Raw genomic sequence first — 17,261 nt, forward strand, 5'->3', positions numbered from 1 at the left:
AAAATGGATGCACTTTTCCTCGAGACAAGCAGAGGTTTTGACCATTTTAAATCTCAACTATCCGAGAGCAGTCGGTGTTAGTACCAGGTGAGCAGACACGCTCAAAAACGTGAAGGGTTATGAATCAGTTACTGTGACAAAGCAATGCTTGGGCAGTGGCTTCCTCCTTGTGTTCAGAGCTCTACGTGTGATGCTGGTGTCACTAAGTTATGTCATTAAGGCAGGCATTAATTAGAAGGGCAAAACTACGTTTTGAATTCAGGTCTTGGGGTGGGAAGGGGGAAGGTTCTAATCTGTGGGCTGCTACAGCCCTGTTTGTACATTGGCCGAAATACTGGTTGTGATTCCTTCTGCTGGGAGATGGCTTAAGGACTAAATGGTGTTTGAAAACTGATTTGAGCACTTGGGTCTTGTCCGTTTTGCTTTATGGTTTTCTTTTTGGTACTGTATACAAGTGCAAATTAAGTATACTGTTACAGCTGTGTTCACGTTTGGGATCGTCCCCGTTTTGTCTGACATCTGGGGCATTAGCACTTACAAATCTGCAGCCCCTTATATGGCCAAGAGAGGGTGAGACCCTATGTAATAAATGTAAAGCTTGCTGTAAGGTGCTGTGCCTTCTGTGGTTACCTTGTATGGGTGCTTTAGGAGCCCCTACAAGATTTAGGAAAAGGGACTCCCCAGCCCCCAGTGGTCTAGATTTAAAAATGATAACTGAAGGGTTTTTGAGTAGTCACATGGGTGCAGAGGCTGCATTAAGAGCAGGAGCTGGATGCAGAGAGGTGAGCGTTGCATCATGCGGCTTCCTGCACCAGAATAGTTCAGAGAATGGTCAACAGAAGAAACGTGACTGAGCCATCACTCATAAATTCCGCTCAGTGAAGTCCACTGCCTTGCTTCTCTGCAATCTCGTGGTTCTAGCACATGCCTCGTGTTGCTCTGCCAAGTGAACCACATTTTGGGCAGGTTTGTCACCAGAATGGGATTTGGGAAACCCTGCAGGCCAGCCTGGCTTTCGATTTATGCTGGCCTTACATTGGTTATCTGCTCTACCTCTTCTTTCCCTGGGGGTATGCCGGGGGTGAAGGACCCTCTTGGAAGCACAATTGCTCCCCTATGACATAATTGTCTCTGACAACCAAGCTTACTAATTACAAGGTGCTGTCATGATTGCCAATAACAACGTTGAGTCATGCAGACAAGGATGCAAGCGGTTTGTTGTTGAAATCCCTCACAACAGCAGCTGCCAGAGGGGTGTGTAGTTCCTAGTCCCTTTGCTAATAAATAAAAATGGGAAGTGTTTTAAAATCAAAACACTTGTGCCTGGTTGTGGAAATGGAGGTGTGTTCACAGAGCTGCAGGTTGGTTGTGAGATACAGGGCTTACCCCGACAAGTATGCGGCTTCTTTCTTGTTTTTTCCTAATACCAAAGCTTTTCCTGCCTAAATCTCTACTGCTACCTCCTGAAATCTTTCTTGAGCCTCTTTAATTTCCTTCTGGATCACTGGCAACATTATTGGAGTGCCTTACAGCTGCGCTGTGTAGTAAGGTGCATATCTTAGCTAGACAGTATCTTGCACTTAACACACTTTGCTGCAGGAAATGAGATGCACCTCAGTGACTCAGTCTGTCCTTCCTCGCTATCCATTTGTGACAAGCACCTGATGGCTCCTCTCTTTGTGGGTAATGTTCTTTGTGCTGACTTTGGGCTGTAAATACTGGCCAAAGAGTTAAAAATCTCTTGGGAAGAGGGTAAGAAGCAGACCAGCGTGTGGCAGGAACTGGGTGGTGTCTCCTGAGCTTGTCCAGGGAGAATGGGAGCTGTCTTGAAATGCTGGGAGCAGGGAATTTTCCATGTAAATCCATAATTTGTGTGGTGGGTGCTTTAAGAGATTATAACCAACTCATTTTACTTGGAGTAAAACAAAGACTTGGGGCATTCAAAACATCCAGGAAAACTACAGGAGACCAGGAAGTCTGCTGTACCATGGGATTATACAGACGTATACACTGCAGCTGGTGCCTCCAGAGCAATGAAGAATGCAAACAGATGCACTTACCTGCTGGCTGGTGCTGTACAGCTTGTTTATACCCTGACCAGGCTTCTAAATCCTGAAATTCACCAGTTTAAAAAAAAAAAAAAATCCAACGGTGCATTGGATCTGCTGGGCTTCTTTAAAAGGGGCTGACTTTAGCTTACTGGTCTCTGTAGTGACTTGTTAAGAGATCAGGCTTGAATGTTTCATGCTCGGTTGTATTCGTGTGTGCATTTTTAGTGGGGTCGTTTCCCTCTAATCTCCCCCCAGCTCTAATTACCCCCCCAGTGGAGAGGTTTACCTTCTTCCCCAGGTGCTCTGATCAAGCTCTGATCCTCCTTGGGAGCTCAAAGCAACACTTCTGCTTCTCCAGTGGCTGGTGGGGAGCTGAGAAAAGCAGAGTTCTATGGTTTGGCTCAGTTTTAACCCGAGCACTAATGAGTTTCCAAAGCTGTTCAACTGGCTGGGCCCGGGCTGTTCCGCAACTGCAGGGAAGAGCAGGCTTGGCCTGGCGTCTTTTCTCCATCCAAGTCCTTACTCAGCCCCTCCTTCCCCTGCCAGCAGGTTATTTACAGAGGAAGGTGTGGGAATGGCACAGGGAACGCGCTCCTGAGAGCTGATGGCTTTTCTTTTTTTTAATTGCTTTTACTTTCAGTTCCATTTCCAGTTATCAGGGTTGAAATGTCACAAGGGCAATAAGCCAGCCCTGGGTCACAGCCCCAGCATCAGAGCCTTTCACCTGAATCTCAGGAGGAAGGTTTGTTATTAATTTTATCTTTTATTTCTTTAACCCCACCCCTCCATTATGCCTTTGCATCAACACCTAGCTCTCCTGTGATGGCAAGCAGGGCTTGTGTTTGCGTTTTTTAGGAGCTTTTCCCACCGATGGAGGTTTGGGCTCGAGCAACACTCATCTGGCCCATTTTCAGTTCCAAGGTGCCATGCCACCCAGCACATGAACCTTGGCAGAGAAATGGCTCTCCCATTTCAGGTTGCTGGAGCAGGACCGGAGGAAGCACTGCTGAAGCCCAAGGTGGTGGGGTGCCATGCAGACCCCCCCATTTTTTCCCTGACACTAATGAATGTTTCTCTTTCCTGTGAGGCTGGTCAGCGAAGCTGCAGGCTGGGCCCTGGCTAGGAGGGCTGAATGTCTGGTAGCCACCTCACCTGGTGTCCCCAAACTGGGGGCTGCTGACCCCAACGTGTGTCCTCTTAGCAGGCACCCAATGCTGTCATCGGGGGGCTGAGAAGGACCCCATGCCATCTCCCCTCACTGGGTCATGAGAGTCCCAAATGTCATCTCCCCCCACGTCCCCTCACTGAGCCTGGGGCTGCATGGGACCCCGTGCCATCTCCCCTCATATCCCCTCACTATGCCAACGGTCCCCTCGCTGGGGCATGAGGGACGTGGCGCCATCTCCCCTCATCCCCTCACTGGGTGATGAGGGACTCAGCACCATCTCCTCTCATCTCCCCTCATGTCCCCTTGCTATGCCCAATGCCATCTCCCCTCACTGAGCCCAGGGCTGTGAGAGGCCCAGTGCCATCTCCCCTCACATTCTCCTCATGTTCCCTCACATTCCCCTCATGTCCCTTCACTGTCAAACACCATCTCCCCTCATATCCCACACGTGTCCCCTCACTGTGCCCAGCACCGTCTCCTCTCATGTCCCCTCACTGGCCACGATGGACCCAGGGCCATCTCCCCTCGTTATCCTCCTCAGGTACCCTCACTGGGCCATGAGGGACCCAGGGCCATCTCTCCTCACATCCCCTCACTGGGTCATGAGGGACGCTGCACCATGTGCCCTCACTCTGCCCAGTGCCATCTCCCCTCGTTATCCCCCTCACGTCCCCTCACTGGGTCATAGCAGGCCCAGTGCCATCTCCCCTTATCTCCTTCATGTCCCCTCAATGGGTCATGAGAGACCCAGCACTATCTCTCCCCTCACGTTCCCTCACTGTGCCCAACGTCATCTCCCCTCCTTATCCCCCTCACGTCCCCTCACTGGGCCACGAGGGACCCAGCGCCGTCTCCCCTCACGTCCCCTCACTGTGCCTAGCGCCGTTTCCCGCCACCCCTCACTGAGCGCGGGGCCGTGAGGGACCGACCCGGCGCCAGCCCCGCTGCCGGCCGCCCGCGGGCGCCATTCGGGGCGGTGCCGGTGCCGGTGCGGGGGGCGGGCAGCACCGCCCCCTCCCTCCCGCCTGACCTCAGTTGCTGGCGGAGCGCGGAGCCCGTCACGAGTGCGGCGCCGCTCCGCTCCCTCCTTCCGCGGGGCCCCGTTCGCCTCCGCGCTCCGCCGCGGGGAGCCCGACGCGGCCATGGCGCGCTGAGCGCCGGCGGAGGCCGCCACCCCGCAGCCGGCGGGCCGGGCCGGGGCCGGGCCGGGGCAGCCGGCAGGACGGAGCCGGCCGGCGGGGGGCGGCGGGGCGGCGAGCGGGCCCGGCGGGCGGGCCGGCACTCGGCCTCCGCCGGGCGGGCGCGGCGGCGGGCGGCGGCGGGCAGCGGCGCCATGGAGCCGGCGGAGGTGAAGGACCGCATCCTGGAGAACATCTCCCTCTCCGTCAAGAAGGTGGGCGGCGGGGGCCTGGGCTGGGGCTGAGGTGGCCCTGGAGGCTCCGGCATCGGCGGCGTCCCGTCCCCGCCCCAGCTGGGCCTGGGGACCCCCTGTGCTGGGGCTGCGGGCCTGGGGAACCCTCTGCCCTTGAGGTGTCCATGGGGACCCCCTTCTCCTGGGGCTGCAGGTCCGGGGCCAGCCCTGGGGATGCCCCTCTGCCCTGGAGTGTCCCTGGGGACTGATTCTGCTGGAGGTGTGGGGCTGGGGGGCACACTTGGGACTCCCCAGGCACACACTGCCGCCGGAGATGTGGGGACAGTCCCTAGGGACCCACACGTGCACCCAAGGTAGGGGTCTGGGGACACCCCAGGGACACTGGAGGACTCTGGGCCAGGAGCATGGGGTCAAGGACAAGTGGCATCCCCTCTGCCAGAGGCAGGGGACACCTTTAGGGACTTCTCTGTGTCATTTGGGGATGTCCCCAGAGACCTCCTGTGCTGGGGGTGTGAGGTCGGAAGCATCCTTTTTTTGCTGGTGCCATGGGACACCCCAGAGGCACCCCTGGGGGTGCGGGGTCACCCCCTGGCCCACCCTGCCAGAAGAGCACTGCTAGGGTCACCCCCAGGAGCCTCTTTCTCTGCTGCTTGGGGTATACTGGAGTTCCCCCCTGGGGTCGCCCCTTTTTAAAGGGTTTCTTTCTCTTGTGAGCAGGACTGGGGGAGGATCCTTGGGGGATCCCTTTTCCTGGGGCTGTTTGCTAGGGGGATCTAAATGAGTCCAGGTTGAAACCCTCTTTCGAGAGATCTCCCTTCAGCCAGGCATGTGCTGTAGAGGGCACAGGGCCGGGAAACTTTTCCCTGTGGACACAGGAGACGCATGGTTCGTACCTGTGGGTTGGCTGAGCCCTGATCTGTGCCCTCAAAATGGGGGCTCCGAAGACATGTGCTGTCTTACCTTGTCTCTCACCTTGTCCTCTTGCTTGCCCCTCATTTCTCCTTGCTCCTCAGTGTCTGCTGCCGCTGAGAGTGTTTCTTAAAGCCCATCGCTTTGGTGGGGAAGACCTGCATGCTGGCTCAGAGGGGACCAGGACGTTGGAGTCTGGTTGGGGTGGTCACAGGAGTGAGTTGTAAGGACATGCTGAAAGTTTTGGGCTGGGCCACGTGTCCTGCCTAGTCCACATGCGAGCTCCAGCCATTCTTTGAGAAAGAACCCAGGCTCTGTTGGAGGAGGTAAAGGGGGTTTTGTTTGTTTTCATTATTTGGGGAAAGGAGGCTTTTTGAGCTCACTGATGTTTCTCCAGTCGTTGGGTTTCTGCTGCCTCACAGAATGGGAGGTTTCCTGTGATCTGCAATGTGTCCTGACACAGATTCATCTGTGGAAACTCATCTTACAAAGACTATAACGAGTGAATTCCCGGCACTGTTAAGAAAGGGATGGTCTGCCATCGCCTCTGGGATGTAGCATGGATGTGCAAGCCCCTCACAGCCTTTTTCTTTACTTCCATGGGTGACCCTGTCCTCTGGTCTCTCACCTTCCTGTCCTCTTAAAAATTAAGGATACTCTTTTTATCTACCTGGACATCGGTGGATGTTCAGCCTGCTCCAAGCTCTGTCACAATGCTCTGCAGCACTGCTGCCTCAGTTTCCCCTTATGTATTACATCTCACACTGGATTAGTTTGACATAATTTATTTGCATTCATTCAGAAAATCCTTGGAGGACCCTTGTTGGGCATATTATAAAATCAACATGGTGCTTATTTTAATTATCCTCAACTACAGCTTTGCCAACACACCTTTGCCTTGACTTGTCTTGACCTTCACCAACCAGCAGTTGGTCCAGCGGTGAAGAGGGATTTGGAGATTTTTCGGTCCTGCCTCTTTCGCTTTTTTGTTCACAGCAAGAAAGCTCACGGCAGCTTAGGAATCTACATGAAACTTCAGGCTGATGGACTTATTTATACCATCTCAGTGAAAGCAAACTGAACTGCATGGCGAAAGTCCACCAGTGGCACACCCCTGCTTTTTACCCCCAGGATGCGGTTGTTCTTCCCTGGGGACATCGCCTCGCTTCAGCTATGGAGCCGCTCATTTCTCCTGGCACTTGCCTCTCTGACTTCAGCCCTCAAGTCCCTGATATTTCTCTTTTTCTCTTCATTAGTGGGAAGAGTAAGATAGTAGGTTAGGGGAGCAGGTACAACCTTCCCACACCCTGGCTGCGCGCTGGGAAATCCTGCTCTCATTCATCCTCCTCTCCCTACCTCTGGGTCCATCTTGAGTAACTCCTCATCGCTGGGATTGTGTCATGGGGCATGGAGGAGTTTTCCAAGTAGCTCACCTCTGATTTCAAAACCTTCCTAGCTGTGTAGGTTGCTTGCTCCATACTTTCGCCATCGCTGCAGGTTTGATTTGTAGAGCAGAGGGTTTGGATGTGTTTGTGGAGATGTGCATGCCTCTCCACGCTGCTTTTTGGCCAGATTATGATAACTTTTCTCAGCTTCAGACCCAAAGAGGAGTTTGTGAACTCTCAGCAGTCCATGGACTGCAAGTCAAGTGTTACTTTAGAAGACAGCCAGGATTAAACCCCACCTCAAGGCTGGGTAGACTGGGACAAACCACCACTGAAGGCTGAGGTACCTGGTTATGATGTCAGGCTTTGAGTAACAGCAGCAGAAAAAATGCCTTATTTTCACAGAGCGGCTCAGGGAAAACCATCCAGATGCTTGTTGGCTTCCCCCTGCCTCAGATAGGGAAGGCAACGAGCAGCAGCGCAGCCTTGGGCAGGGTTTGTGCCACAGAGACCTGTGGCTGTGACTTCAGTTTCTACAGGGTGCTTTGGAATTTCAGGAGGGTGTGGGGGTCAGAGCACCAGCAGTGGGTAAATTCTGTAAAAATCAACATCAAAAAAAGTGCTTCAGTTCCAAGGGAATCCCTCAAGCCTCAGTGGACAGGACTGCTTCCCTCTTATTTTCCTAGAAATATATGAGGGATGGAGCACAGCTAGAAAAGGTGAGGTTGCAAACCTGCTTGGAGAGAGTAATTACAAACCTGCAAGTTTCTCTGTGTGATACCCAGGTGCCAGATCTGGACCATTCGTGTACTTCACCGGTATCTCTAGAGATCAGTGGGAGCTTTGCTTTTGACTGCAGAGGTGTGAGATCAGGCCTCGACTGCAAAGAGGGAGGCAAAACATCTCGTTTAGACGAAATTGGCCTTTCCAGCTGAAGAGGTGTCAAGAGGCTTCTGGTCTTGGTGGCTTCAAGAGAGGTTGGGGAAGCTCAGCGCTGGCGAGCTGGGTCCCTGCTTCAATTCCAACACGCATCCAAGGGAGCTGTGAGCACGGTGTTGATTTTCCGTCTACAGCTTGTCCTCTCTGACCTCCCTGAGAGATGTAAATTCAGAGGGCGATGCAGGACAGTGATTCTGTGGAGCTTGTTACTTCTGTCTCATGACCACTTCTTTTCCCCTTTCCATTCCAGTACTCATCCTGCTTTATGCTGAGGGTTGTGCTCCAGCACAAGTTACTGTGCAAGTTGATGCCTAAACCTTATTTTTTTTAAAAAGAATTGGTGTTTTATTGAGGCAGAAGATGAGCATGTTATTCACTCAAGTGCTTGTTTTCTTCTAGGAGCTATTACTGTGCGTGGCAGCAGTGGGGTGAGAGCTGTGTCCTGGTGCCTCCCAGTTGAACTCTTGACACTATAAGCACGTTAGAAATGCCAACAGCTTCATATCCATCCTTGGCCAACCATCTCCTGGTAGCTAGAAGCTATCACAGATGACCTGGTCCATGCTGAAGCTGGTAGTGTAGATGTTTTATATTCTCTTGTTGGATTTCCGTGCCCTCCTGGATGTTGCAGTGTAGGTTAAGGAGAGATTTATTGCTGTCCTGCCTGCGATTAGGTGGTGGAAATGCAAAGTCCTTAAACAGTGCTTATTGTTGGCAATTCCAGGAGCTCAATGTAAAATCAGAAAAGAGATTGGAATCCAGGATTTGGGGGCTCTTTGTTTTTCAGCCTTTCCTACTGCCTTTGAAGGACACACATTCTCATGAACTCCAGAGCAGCTCTTCCTTGGTGCATGTCAATCAGGTGGAGCAGTGTGTTTTGCCGATGTTGCAGGAGTTCTTGCCAAAAGCTCTGGCTCTGCTCTGTTTATGCATGACTTTGGGAAAGTTTCCACTTCTCTCACAGTGTATTGATGCTGTGCCTTTTCTGCCTGTCTCCGGATCAGATTTTTAGCCCTGTACTATGGAAATGCCTTTGCAGTCTCCCATGCTTCCTGGGCTCTGCCTTGCAACATCTCTGCTTGTCCTGCGTGGCGAGGAAGGGTAGGTTTGGGGATGGTGTAGTACCCCTGTGTCCTGGAGAGGAGCAGGTAGCGCTGGAGTGGAGCATCCCTCCTCAAATCATGTAGGGAACATGCTCATCTCTGGCTGAGTGCATTTATTTAGCCCAGCTGCCGTGACATAGAGATGGCAATTCTGGAGATGTGAAAATATCCCGACAGCAGCTTGTCTTCTGCTGCCTGTTGAGGGGCACCTTGCTGATTCTAAGATAACAGGGGGGTTTATCTCTGCCAAGATATTTCCTCTTGCTCATGTTTGTTCCAGGCCACATCTACTGTTGCTGTGGGGAGCACACAGCAGAGATCAACATCAGAATGTTCATGCTGCTCCCCTCGGAAGTCCTGGCATGCCCCTTCACCACGGGTACCAAGTCTGCCAGCTGCCAGGAGCCTGTGGCTGAAGCTAGCAGCAGTCTCACGGAGCTACTAAGTTGACCAAGTTGACTAAGTTGACTACTAAGAAGACGCAAGGGTCGCTCAGGTGCTTTTAGGAAATCTACAAAAGCTTGCAACTCTGACACTACATATTTTGGTGGTCCTCTGAGGGCTTTGCCCCTGTTTGATGAGTGAACAAAGCCATTTGCTGTGGTTCTGCTGAGAGCGTGGCTCTATTTCTTTGGTTGCTTGAGTGGTACAAGGTTTTTCTCTTTGGAAATTCCTATCACCTCATCCTGGCACAGGTCTGGTGGTGATATGAGGTTCGTAGTCTACAGTTGCAAGGGGATTGGATTCTGCGGGTACCTAAAATGATGTCTCTATACCCAGGGAAGGTATTTCTCAAAATCAGTTCTGGATCAGCTTGTGGACAAGGCTAGGATAGCCATTTGGGGAGGAAAAAAAAATCCCGTTTGTCCTCCTACCACTAAAACAAAGCATTTTGCTGGGAGACCAGTTGGTTTAAGAGGCTGAATTTTGGCAGTAGGTTTTGTATGAGGAGCTGAAGCAATGCCTCTGAGCCTCCCTGCCTCCGATTGCACAATTTCAGTGGCTGTTGAGTGATTTCAGCTTTCCCTGCTTCTGATATCCTGGTCCAAGAGGAGTAACTGAAATAACTGCAGGCCAGAGGACTTGGTCGATGGGGTGAGATTCAAAGCAGCAAGTGCCTGGCGTGTGAGTAAGCAGCAGCTATCTGGGAGAGCAGCACCGTTACCAAGACTTGCAGGGCACGGGCACCCCACGCTCGCTTGTTTTTTGGTGTGTTTACCAACCAGATGTGGGTTTTCTTCCCATGAAACCTGTTTTTTCATTTGTGCCGAGCATTTGACCTTTCTGTGTGCCTTCAGTTAGCACAGGGATCCTGTTCCACAGCAGCCAGCTGCATGCCCGTGCCCTGCTCTGTGCTCTGCTTGCCGCAACAGAGGAACACGATGCTCCCTGCGACCTGCAAGCAAGCGTCACCACTGGAAAAAACCCTATCCTTGGCTGAGCCACGCACAGGTCTGGCCTGCTGCAAGGTTTGCCACTTAGAAATAATGAAGGAAAGCCCTGGAAGAGCCTTGAGGGTGTGGGGGCTGACAAGCGTACGTGTCCCAGGAGGTAACAGCCTTGCTGGCATTGGATTGCAAATGCTTCAAAGCTCTGCATTTCCAGCCACGGAGCATCTTTGCTGTGGGTTTCAGCTTCACCTGTTTTAGGCTTCTGTCTCTGCACATCATGAGCACACTCTGTTTCTCTCCAACATCATGTGTGATGCTCTGAGCATGCCGATGTATTTCACCGGGAAAGCCACAAGACCTAGGGCAAGGCATACCGACTCTGGGATGGGAAGCTGGGCGCTCAGGCCAACACTGGTGTGGATGCTTGTTGTAAGAAATGTTGAGTCAGACCACATATGCAACCTCAAAAGCTTTCTGCTAGAGCTGAAGTTGTAGGGCTTTGTATTCCACAAGTGAGAATAATACTCCTGCCTTGAAATTCAGCCTGCTTTTATGGGTGGTATGGAAGATCAGGAGTTTCCCAGGCAGAGTAGTTCAGCCTCCTTTTTATCCATTTGCCGTTGAATGTCTGTACTCCCCTGAGCAGGTATGAGAGTGCCAGTTCTTATGTGTCTGTCCTGTCCCTTCCCGTTACCTCTTCCCTTGGAGTTGAGCTGCCATCGCTTGCCTGGAACAAAGGTCAGTCACCTGCCACCTTTTTTTGGTGCTCCCTGGAGCTCCAGGCTTGCTGCTGAAGGTGCTCAGCTCCAGGTGCAGCCCCAGACTGAGTGCCAAGGCCCAGAGCTGGCTTCTTAATCAGCGTTCTTTTGATGACATTAAGACGGCTTTGCAAGTTGTGTTCCAAGAAACCGTATGGGCTTGCTCTTGCTGCAGAGGGTTGTTGTGGCTGTGCATCTGGCAGGTAACATGCCACCATCCTTGTACACTTATGCAGCATGGTGGAAAAGCAGGTGCTGGGAGCAGGCTTGGGAAGGGATTTGGATCTAGCAAAGGGTTTGCATCTTCAGCTGCCTGCCTGGATGGCTGGTGGCGTACTGCCCTGAAAGAAAACCACCTACTTGATAGCTTGGAGAAGGTGTGTTTCCAGCTGCTGGTGAAAACAGTGAGAAGACAGGAATTGAGGCAGAAAAATGGGTGCTGCAGTTTCCTTCCGTTACGTTTTGGCTGTCCGCTTGCTGCTTTCTGGTACTGCTTTCGGTTTGCATTCCTGCAGCTGGGGAAAAGCCCTCACCATTCCATGTGCTGTGGGTGGGAAAATGGGTTTTGAAGCACCTCTCGCCTTTCCCATGCAGCAGGCACGGTGGTTAGGGAGCCAGAGGAATCCAAGGGGTGTTTATTTTTCTGTCACTGTGTTTGTCCTGCCCAGGGAAATACCGAGCAGAATAAGGGAAGTGAATTTGGTGTCGGAAAGCTGCTAGTGAAACATCTGTGGGCCAGATACATGGAGGGGAGATTGAGACTCAGTTGGATTGTAGACAACCATCAACAGGTCAGGAGACAGTATTTCAGGAACGTTTTGGAAACGCTGGAGAGATTTCAAAGGAGCACCACAAAAGTGATTAGATTTGGAGCATGGACTTTACAGCATGCCTCTTCGATTGTTGGCATCTCTTGCAACACAGAAGAAGCTCTGCAAATCGGTCTGGAAAGCTTCACGCTCATTGAGAACCAGTGCAATTAGTAGGTTATAAAATTGTGCAAGGAACATACTTTCTTGTGCATGCCACCGTGGGGTGTGGTGTATCACTGGAAAAAAAAAATCAACTTGTGGTTGATAAACAGCAATTTTCCTTCTCCTCAATAGGGCTGAGGTGCAATTGTTAGGAGAACAAACCTCTTGTTCCCCCCATGCAAACCAGCTCCCTTTGGACAAACGCCCTTCTGCTCTGCTCTCTTCTCAAGTGTATTTTAACTTGCCAGCCTCAAGTGTTTGGGCTTTTGTAACCAGTTCACAGAAACAGGTTCTTCCCACGCTGTTGCAACACTGGTGCTCGGACCGAGTCAGGGCTGCAGAGTGGTCTCGGGGAATGGCGGGGATGCCTTCTGCGTGCCGACAGCGCTTATTTTGGCCACAGGAATGCCTAAAAATAGCCCCGGGTCAGGGCTCGAGGCGTTCGCTGTGCCCTACATAAGTCCTGTTTCAGAGCCAGCCTTCAGGCTTTACTTCTGGTGTTGGAGCGCAGGAGAGGAGGGGAAGAGCATCCCTGGAAAACCCAGGTGTCGTGTTTGGTTAATGCTTTTTAACCCTGTTGCTTGCTGCCTTCCTGATTTGCTCTGGCCCAGCTCTGCCCAGGAATGTCAGGGAGCTGCTTTGTGGATGCTTCGTAAGAGTTTGGTCACCACCTCCCAAACAGGTCCATCTGCTGCACCGTGATTAGGGAGAGGTTGGTTTCAAATTATCCATTTGTGTTTTGCAGTGATTTACAGGAGAGAAGTAAACACTCCATATAAATGCCATTTTTTTCAGGGCAGTGCCACATCACTCCTGCCTGCACTCATGGTCAGGGTCAGGTACTGGGATGGTCCATGGCCTGTGCCTCTGCCCCAAGATGCTCATAATTCCTACAGATTTTTAGCTAGGTGGATCTTGGAGCAGGCCAGTAGGCAGATGTGTTTCAGGAGATGATGCAACTGGATTTTGTTCCCCAAATGGGAAGGCTGTTTCACTGTACCTTTCTTCCGCGTGTGTCTTCATCCTTCTTCCCAAGCTGAAAACACCTCCCCATCAGCTTTTGCAAGCCTCAGCCTTTCCCCACCCTCGCTGTAGGGATTACTCCACCCAGGAGATCCCGAATCTTGTTCTGTCTTGTTTCCTCCCTGGACACATGGTAGGTTGGCAGGGATCTGCCTGGCCGATCTCCTTTTGGGGCACCAGCAAGCCGTGCACGTCCTTTGCTCAGCCACTGGCTGTGTTGATTTTGGTGGAATGCTGGAAATGGCACCATTCTTGATGCAGCACCATACAGAGAACGTGGTGGCACATCTTTGTGCCTCTGGGTAGGAGTGAGCCCTTGGTGCCCTTCCCTGTGACCTGCAGCTTCTAAAATGCCGTGACTCAGAGTGCCCGAATCCAAATCCAAAACTGCTGAGTGCGCATTCCGCGCTCACGGGGTTCCACGTGCACAGGGCTGGTGTGACCCCGTGACTCTGAGCAAAGCGCTGTCACGCCAGCTTGTTCTCAGGCTCCTGACGTTGCGGAGGGACAGGCTTGAGCCTTTTGGGGTAGGTTTGCTCTGGACATCCCTGTGATGCTGGGTTTTCCAGCAGCTTTCCCGGGAAGAGGGTACAATGCAGGGGTAGCTGGTTTGTGTGGAGCAGGAGGCTGTGTGCTCCTTGCAGAACAGTTAAAAGTGCCACCAAGCCTTAATATAACAGAGAATGAGTCCTTCAAAACCTAGATCCCTTCACGTGGGAAGATTAGGCTTTTCTAGGGAAGAGAAATCTGGTTTTTAGAAATTCCCTGGTGCTTCTTGATGTTCGGAGACATTGAGATGAGACAACTGCTGTTTGCTGGTGGTTTGCATCATCTGATGATGGGAGCGCATTGGTTCGTGTAGCAACAGAGAGGGTTGGGAGCTGTGAACTGGCTGCAGGAAGGACTGTAACAAAGATCTAAGTTATTTTGGGGGAAGGAAGGGAAGAAAAAAGAGGAAATGCTCCTACTTGCTCATCTCTCTTGCTGCTCAGGCTTGGAGTCTCTCTGTCATGGGGAGTTCCTCCAGTCGGTGGCACAGACAGGCTCCAAGTTCCCTCTGAGGTGACCTCCCCGAGCTGTGTGTGCAGAGCCTAGCTTGAGTATTTCTTTGTGTTTAGTGGGAAGCTGACAGAGAGCCTAATTTGTTTGTGTTTCCCCCTAACTGTCCCCTACAGCTGCATTTCCTCAAGCCAGCGCAGAGCCTGCAGAATCCCCGCGGACAGGAACCCTCCTCTGAGGGTATCCCAGCTCTCTGCAAAGGCAGCAGATGGATGGAGATGGTTGGGACAAACCCAGAGTTTCTGCCTTCAAGTCCAGGCTCACAACCAGTATGGCAGCGGCTTTGCTTCCTGCCTCAGCTTCCCCAAAAATGAGATATTTTAGTGAGCTCCAGACAGCTCTTGGAGAGCATCCCCTGTGGCACCATCTATCCATGGTCTGAGGATTACGGCTTTAAATGATGACTTTGTTTCTTCTTCTAGTATCCTTATTGCAGCTTAAAACACTGACTGCAGGTAGCTCCTGAAATAGTTCCCAGATAGTGGGATTTTAGGGCATTCTCCTCCCTGCTTGGGTCTGAGCTACCTATTAATAGTGTAAATCTTTTGGGACAGCTTCCTGCCAAAAACAGATGAGTGCTGGCTGAGCTGAAGTGCTTCGGGTCTCACCTGGGTGTTGTAAAAAATTCTGTTCGTCACCAGAGCACCCGCGGGTGACTCTGCAAACAAAACGTTACTGTGTTTTGCCTTCCCCAGGGGATTTGTCTTCTGGACTACATGGGACAGGGACTGCGCTGGGCGATGGGATGAGGGAATTTGGCTGCGATTCTTTGGGCTCAGCAGTTCTTTCCCACGTGAGGGCTGGGACCAGCTCCGTGCAGGAACACGCCTGGCTCTCCCATCTTACCTAAGAGCTCCAGAAAGATTTCAAGGCTTTCAAGCCAGGAGGTGTTGGAGCTAGATATGTTCATATTTTTAAGAGTGTCGTCAAGAACAGTTCTCCAGGGGCCATGAGGTGTTCTCTGTCCCCTTGATAACTTTTACATTGAGACTGGAATTACTTTTACATTGAGACTTACATTTCTAAAGGAGCTTCTCTGGCTCTAGTAGTAATTCAGGAGGAGCAACCAGTTTCTGGGGCCAGGTCAGACTCAAGCAGCACAGTACTGTCAAGTTTTTCTCTTCGAAATCTACCATTTAACTGGTGAGGTTTGGCAAAGACATATCAGGTCACTAAAATATGTGTATGGGTGATGCATTCGGCTCGGCTGAACTGTGCTCGCTTGTCGCCAGCCAGAGCAAATAAATGTGGCTCATACAGCTGAGATTACATCCTGGGTGAGTAATCTCCCTGCCTGGATGCCAAGTATGTGTGAGACGGGGACCTAAATAGATCTGTAAGCTCTAGGGGCAGGAGGAAGCCGGTGGGTCAGCTGGGAAGGGATATAGGATTTGGGTGTAAAGGGGTTTCTAGGATTTCTAGCAGGTTTTGCAGAAGCAGAAAAGCAATTCACACTGTGGTGAGCCTCTGAGGGCTGTTGTCAGCAGAGCCTGGGGCCAGTGCTGACTTCAGAGCTAACTGCGGCTGCGAACGGGTTAACTGAGGATGAGTCAAGCTGTCCTGATATTAGAGAAAGTGGCAGCTTCCTGAAGTGATGTGTTGTAGCCTTGCCCAGCAGAGGCAAATGACTCGGGATTAATTGAACTGCCTTTGTCCTGTATGCACGTGCCTCCGTATCTGCGCTGCCCTCTGCACCCTCCGAGCCCCCACTGCCTGTGGTTGAAAGTCTGGGGCAGCCCTCTGCCGCATGGCGTCAATACCCAGCATCGTGGTGGTTACCCAAGCTGCCTGTAACAAGAAAACCTCTGGTTCTTCCTGGGATGCTGAAATTCTGCTGAGATTTCACACAGATGCAGCACAGAGCGTGCACGCTGCAGGAATGAGTCTCCTGGGCTCAGTGCATCTTTTGTACCTGGAAGCGATGTCTCTCCCCAACAAGGGTTTCCCATGGCAAGACCCTGAGACTGAGGAGGGGGCTTGTTCATGGCAGAGCCAGAAACAGAGCCCAGAGCTCCGATTTATTTCTGTACCAAACTGCTTTGCAATGGCTACAATGCTGCAGAGGAACCACCGAAACCCCGCTGTAGTGCTGGCTGTGAAGGAGGAGGCTGTGCAGCTGTGGCCACGCTGCTGGCCTGTCTCTGAGGCTTTGTGAGTGAGGTTCTCCCTGTGAGTTACTACTGCCTTTAGAGTACTCTTAAAACCAATTGCTAGACCCTGTAAGTAACCTGCATCAAGCTTTAGCAAGCTGAGAGATTAAAAAAAGCTGATTAATGCTAGCTGTGAGCGTGTTGGCATCTCCATCTGCCTCCTCGGTGGGCTGCAGAAGGACGTTGCAGCCATCCCATCTCCTCTTTTTGCAGCTGCAGAGCTATTTTGCTGCCTGTGAAGATGAGACGCCAGCCATCAGAAACCACGACAAGGTCCTGCAGCGGCTCTGTGAACATCTGGACCATGCCCTGCTCTATGGGTAAGCACGGAGCCTGCCCCTGGGCTGCCGGGATGCTTTTCACCGTGCTCTGCCTACCGTGTAGCCTCAGCACGGGGTAGCCATCGAGGCAGTAACTGGGATGGAGATAACTAAGCCCTCCTTTAACCTTCCTCTGGGCTTCTTTCTTCTTCCAGCCTGCAAGATCTTTCCTCGGGCTACTGGGTGCTGGTTGTTCACTTCACCCGCCGGGAAGCCATCAAACAGATAGAAGTGCTTCAACACGTGGCCACCAACTTGGGACGGAGTGAGTATTCGCAGCCGCTGCCCTGGCTCTGAGGGTCAACCTGAGTTTGGGGACATGTGGCAGGAGGCAGGTTGTGCTGAGGGCTGGGGCTGCAGGCAGCCCCCTGCTGAGGCCAGGTTGCTTTGCTCAGGCCAGGGAGGTTGCTGCATGGTGGCTCGAGAAATAACCACGCCGTGCTCTAGGGAAGGTTTTCTGGCAGGTGGGAGGCATTGCCTCTCTCGACCCAGAACATCCCACTGTAGCTGTTGTTTGCCCGATGCTGGTTCTCCCCTGCTGTGAGTTGTCTGTAGTGGATGTTTGGGACCATCGAGGCTGCTTTTGATGCAGGATGGTGCCCAGAGACTTCCTTTCTGCCTGATTATCCCAACACCCTTCATCTCCCAAGCCCTGTATG

At 52.1% G+C, this 17,261-nt stretch overlaps 1 protein-coding gene across 2 annotated transcripts in view; it reads left to right on the forward strand.

The window, feature by feature from the left end:
- Nucleotides 1-3,351: 3,351 nt before the first annotated feature.
- PLEKHM2 (pleckstrin homology and RUN domain containing M2) overlaps nt 3,352-17,261 on the forward strand; it is a 28,071-nt gene continuing 14,161 nt past the window's right edge. Inside the window, exons 1-3 of one of the 2 annotated variants that reach the window (XM_080378797.1) lie at nt 3,352-4,612; nt 16,496-16,602; nt 16,758-16,867. In XM_080378797.1, the coding sequence (XP_080234923.1) occupies nt 4,553-4,612; nt 16,496-16,602; nt 16,758-16,867 (277 nt within the window). In that variant the 5' untranslated portion in view covers nt 3,352-4,552. The remainder of the gene's footprint in view (nt 4,613-16,495; nt 16,603-16,757; nt 16,868-17,261) is intronic. The other variant, XM_080378798.1, reaches the window with a different exon arrangement.

The sequence above is a fragment of the Falco punctatus genome (assembly GCF_963210335.1).
Source record: "Falco punctatus genome assembly, chromosome: 3".
NCBI lineage: Eukaryota > Metazoa > Chordata > Aves > Falconiformes > Falconidae > Falco > Falco punctatus.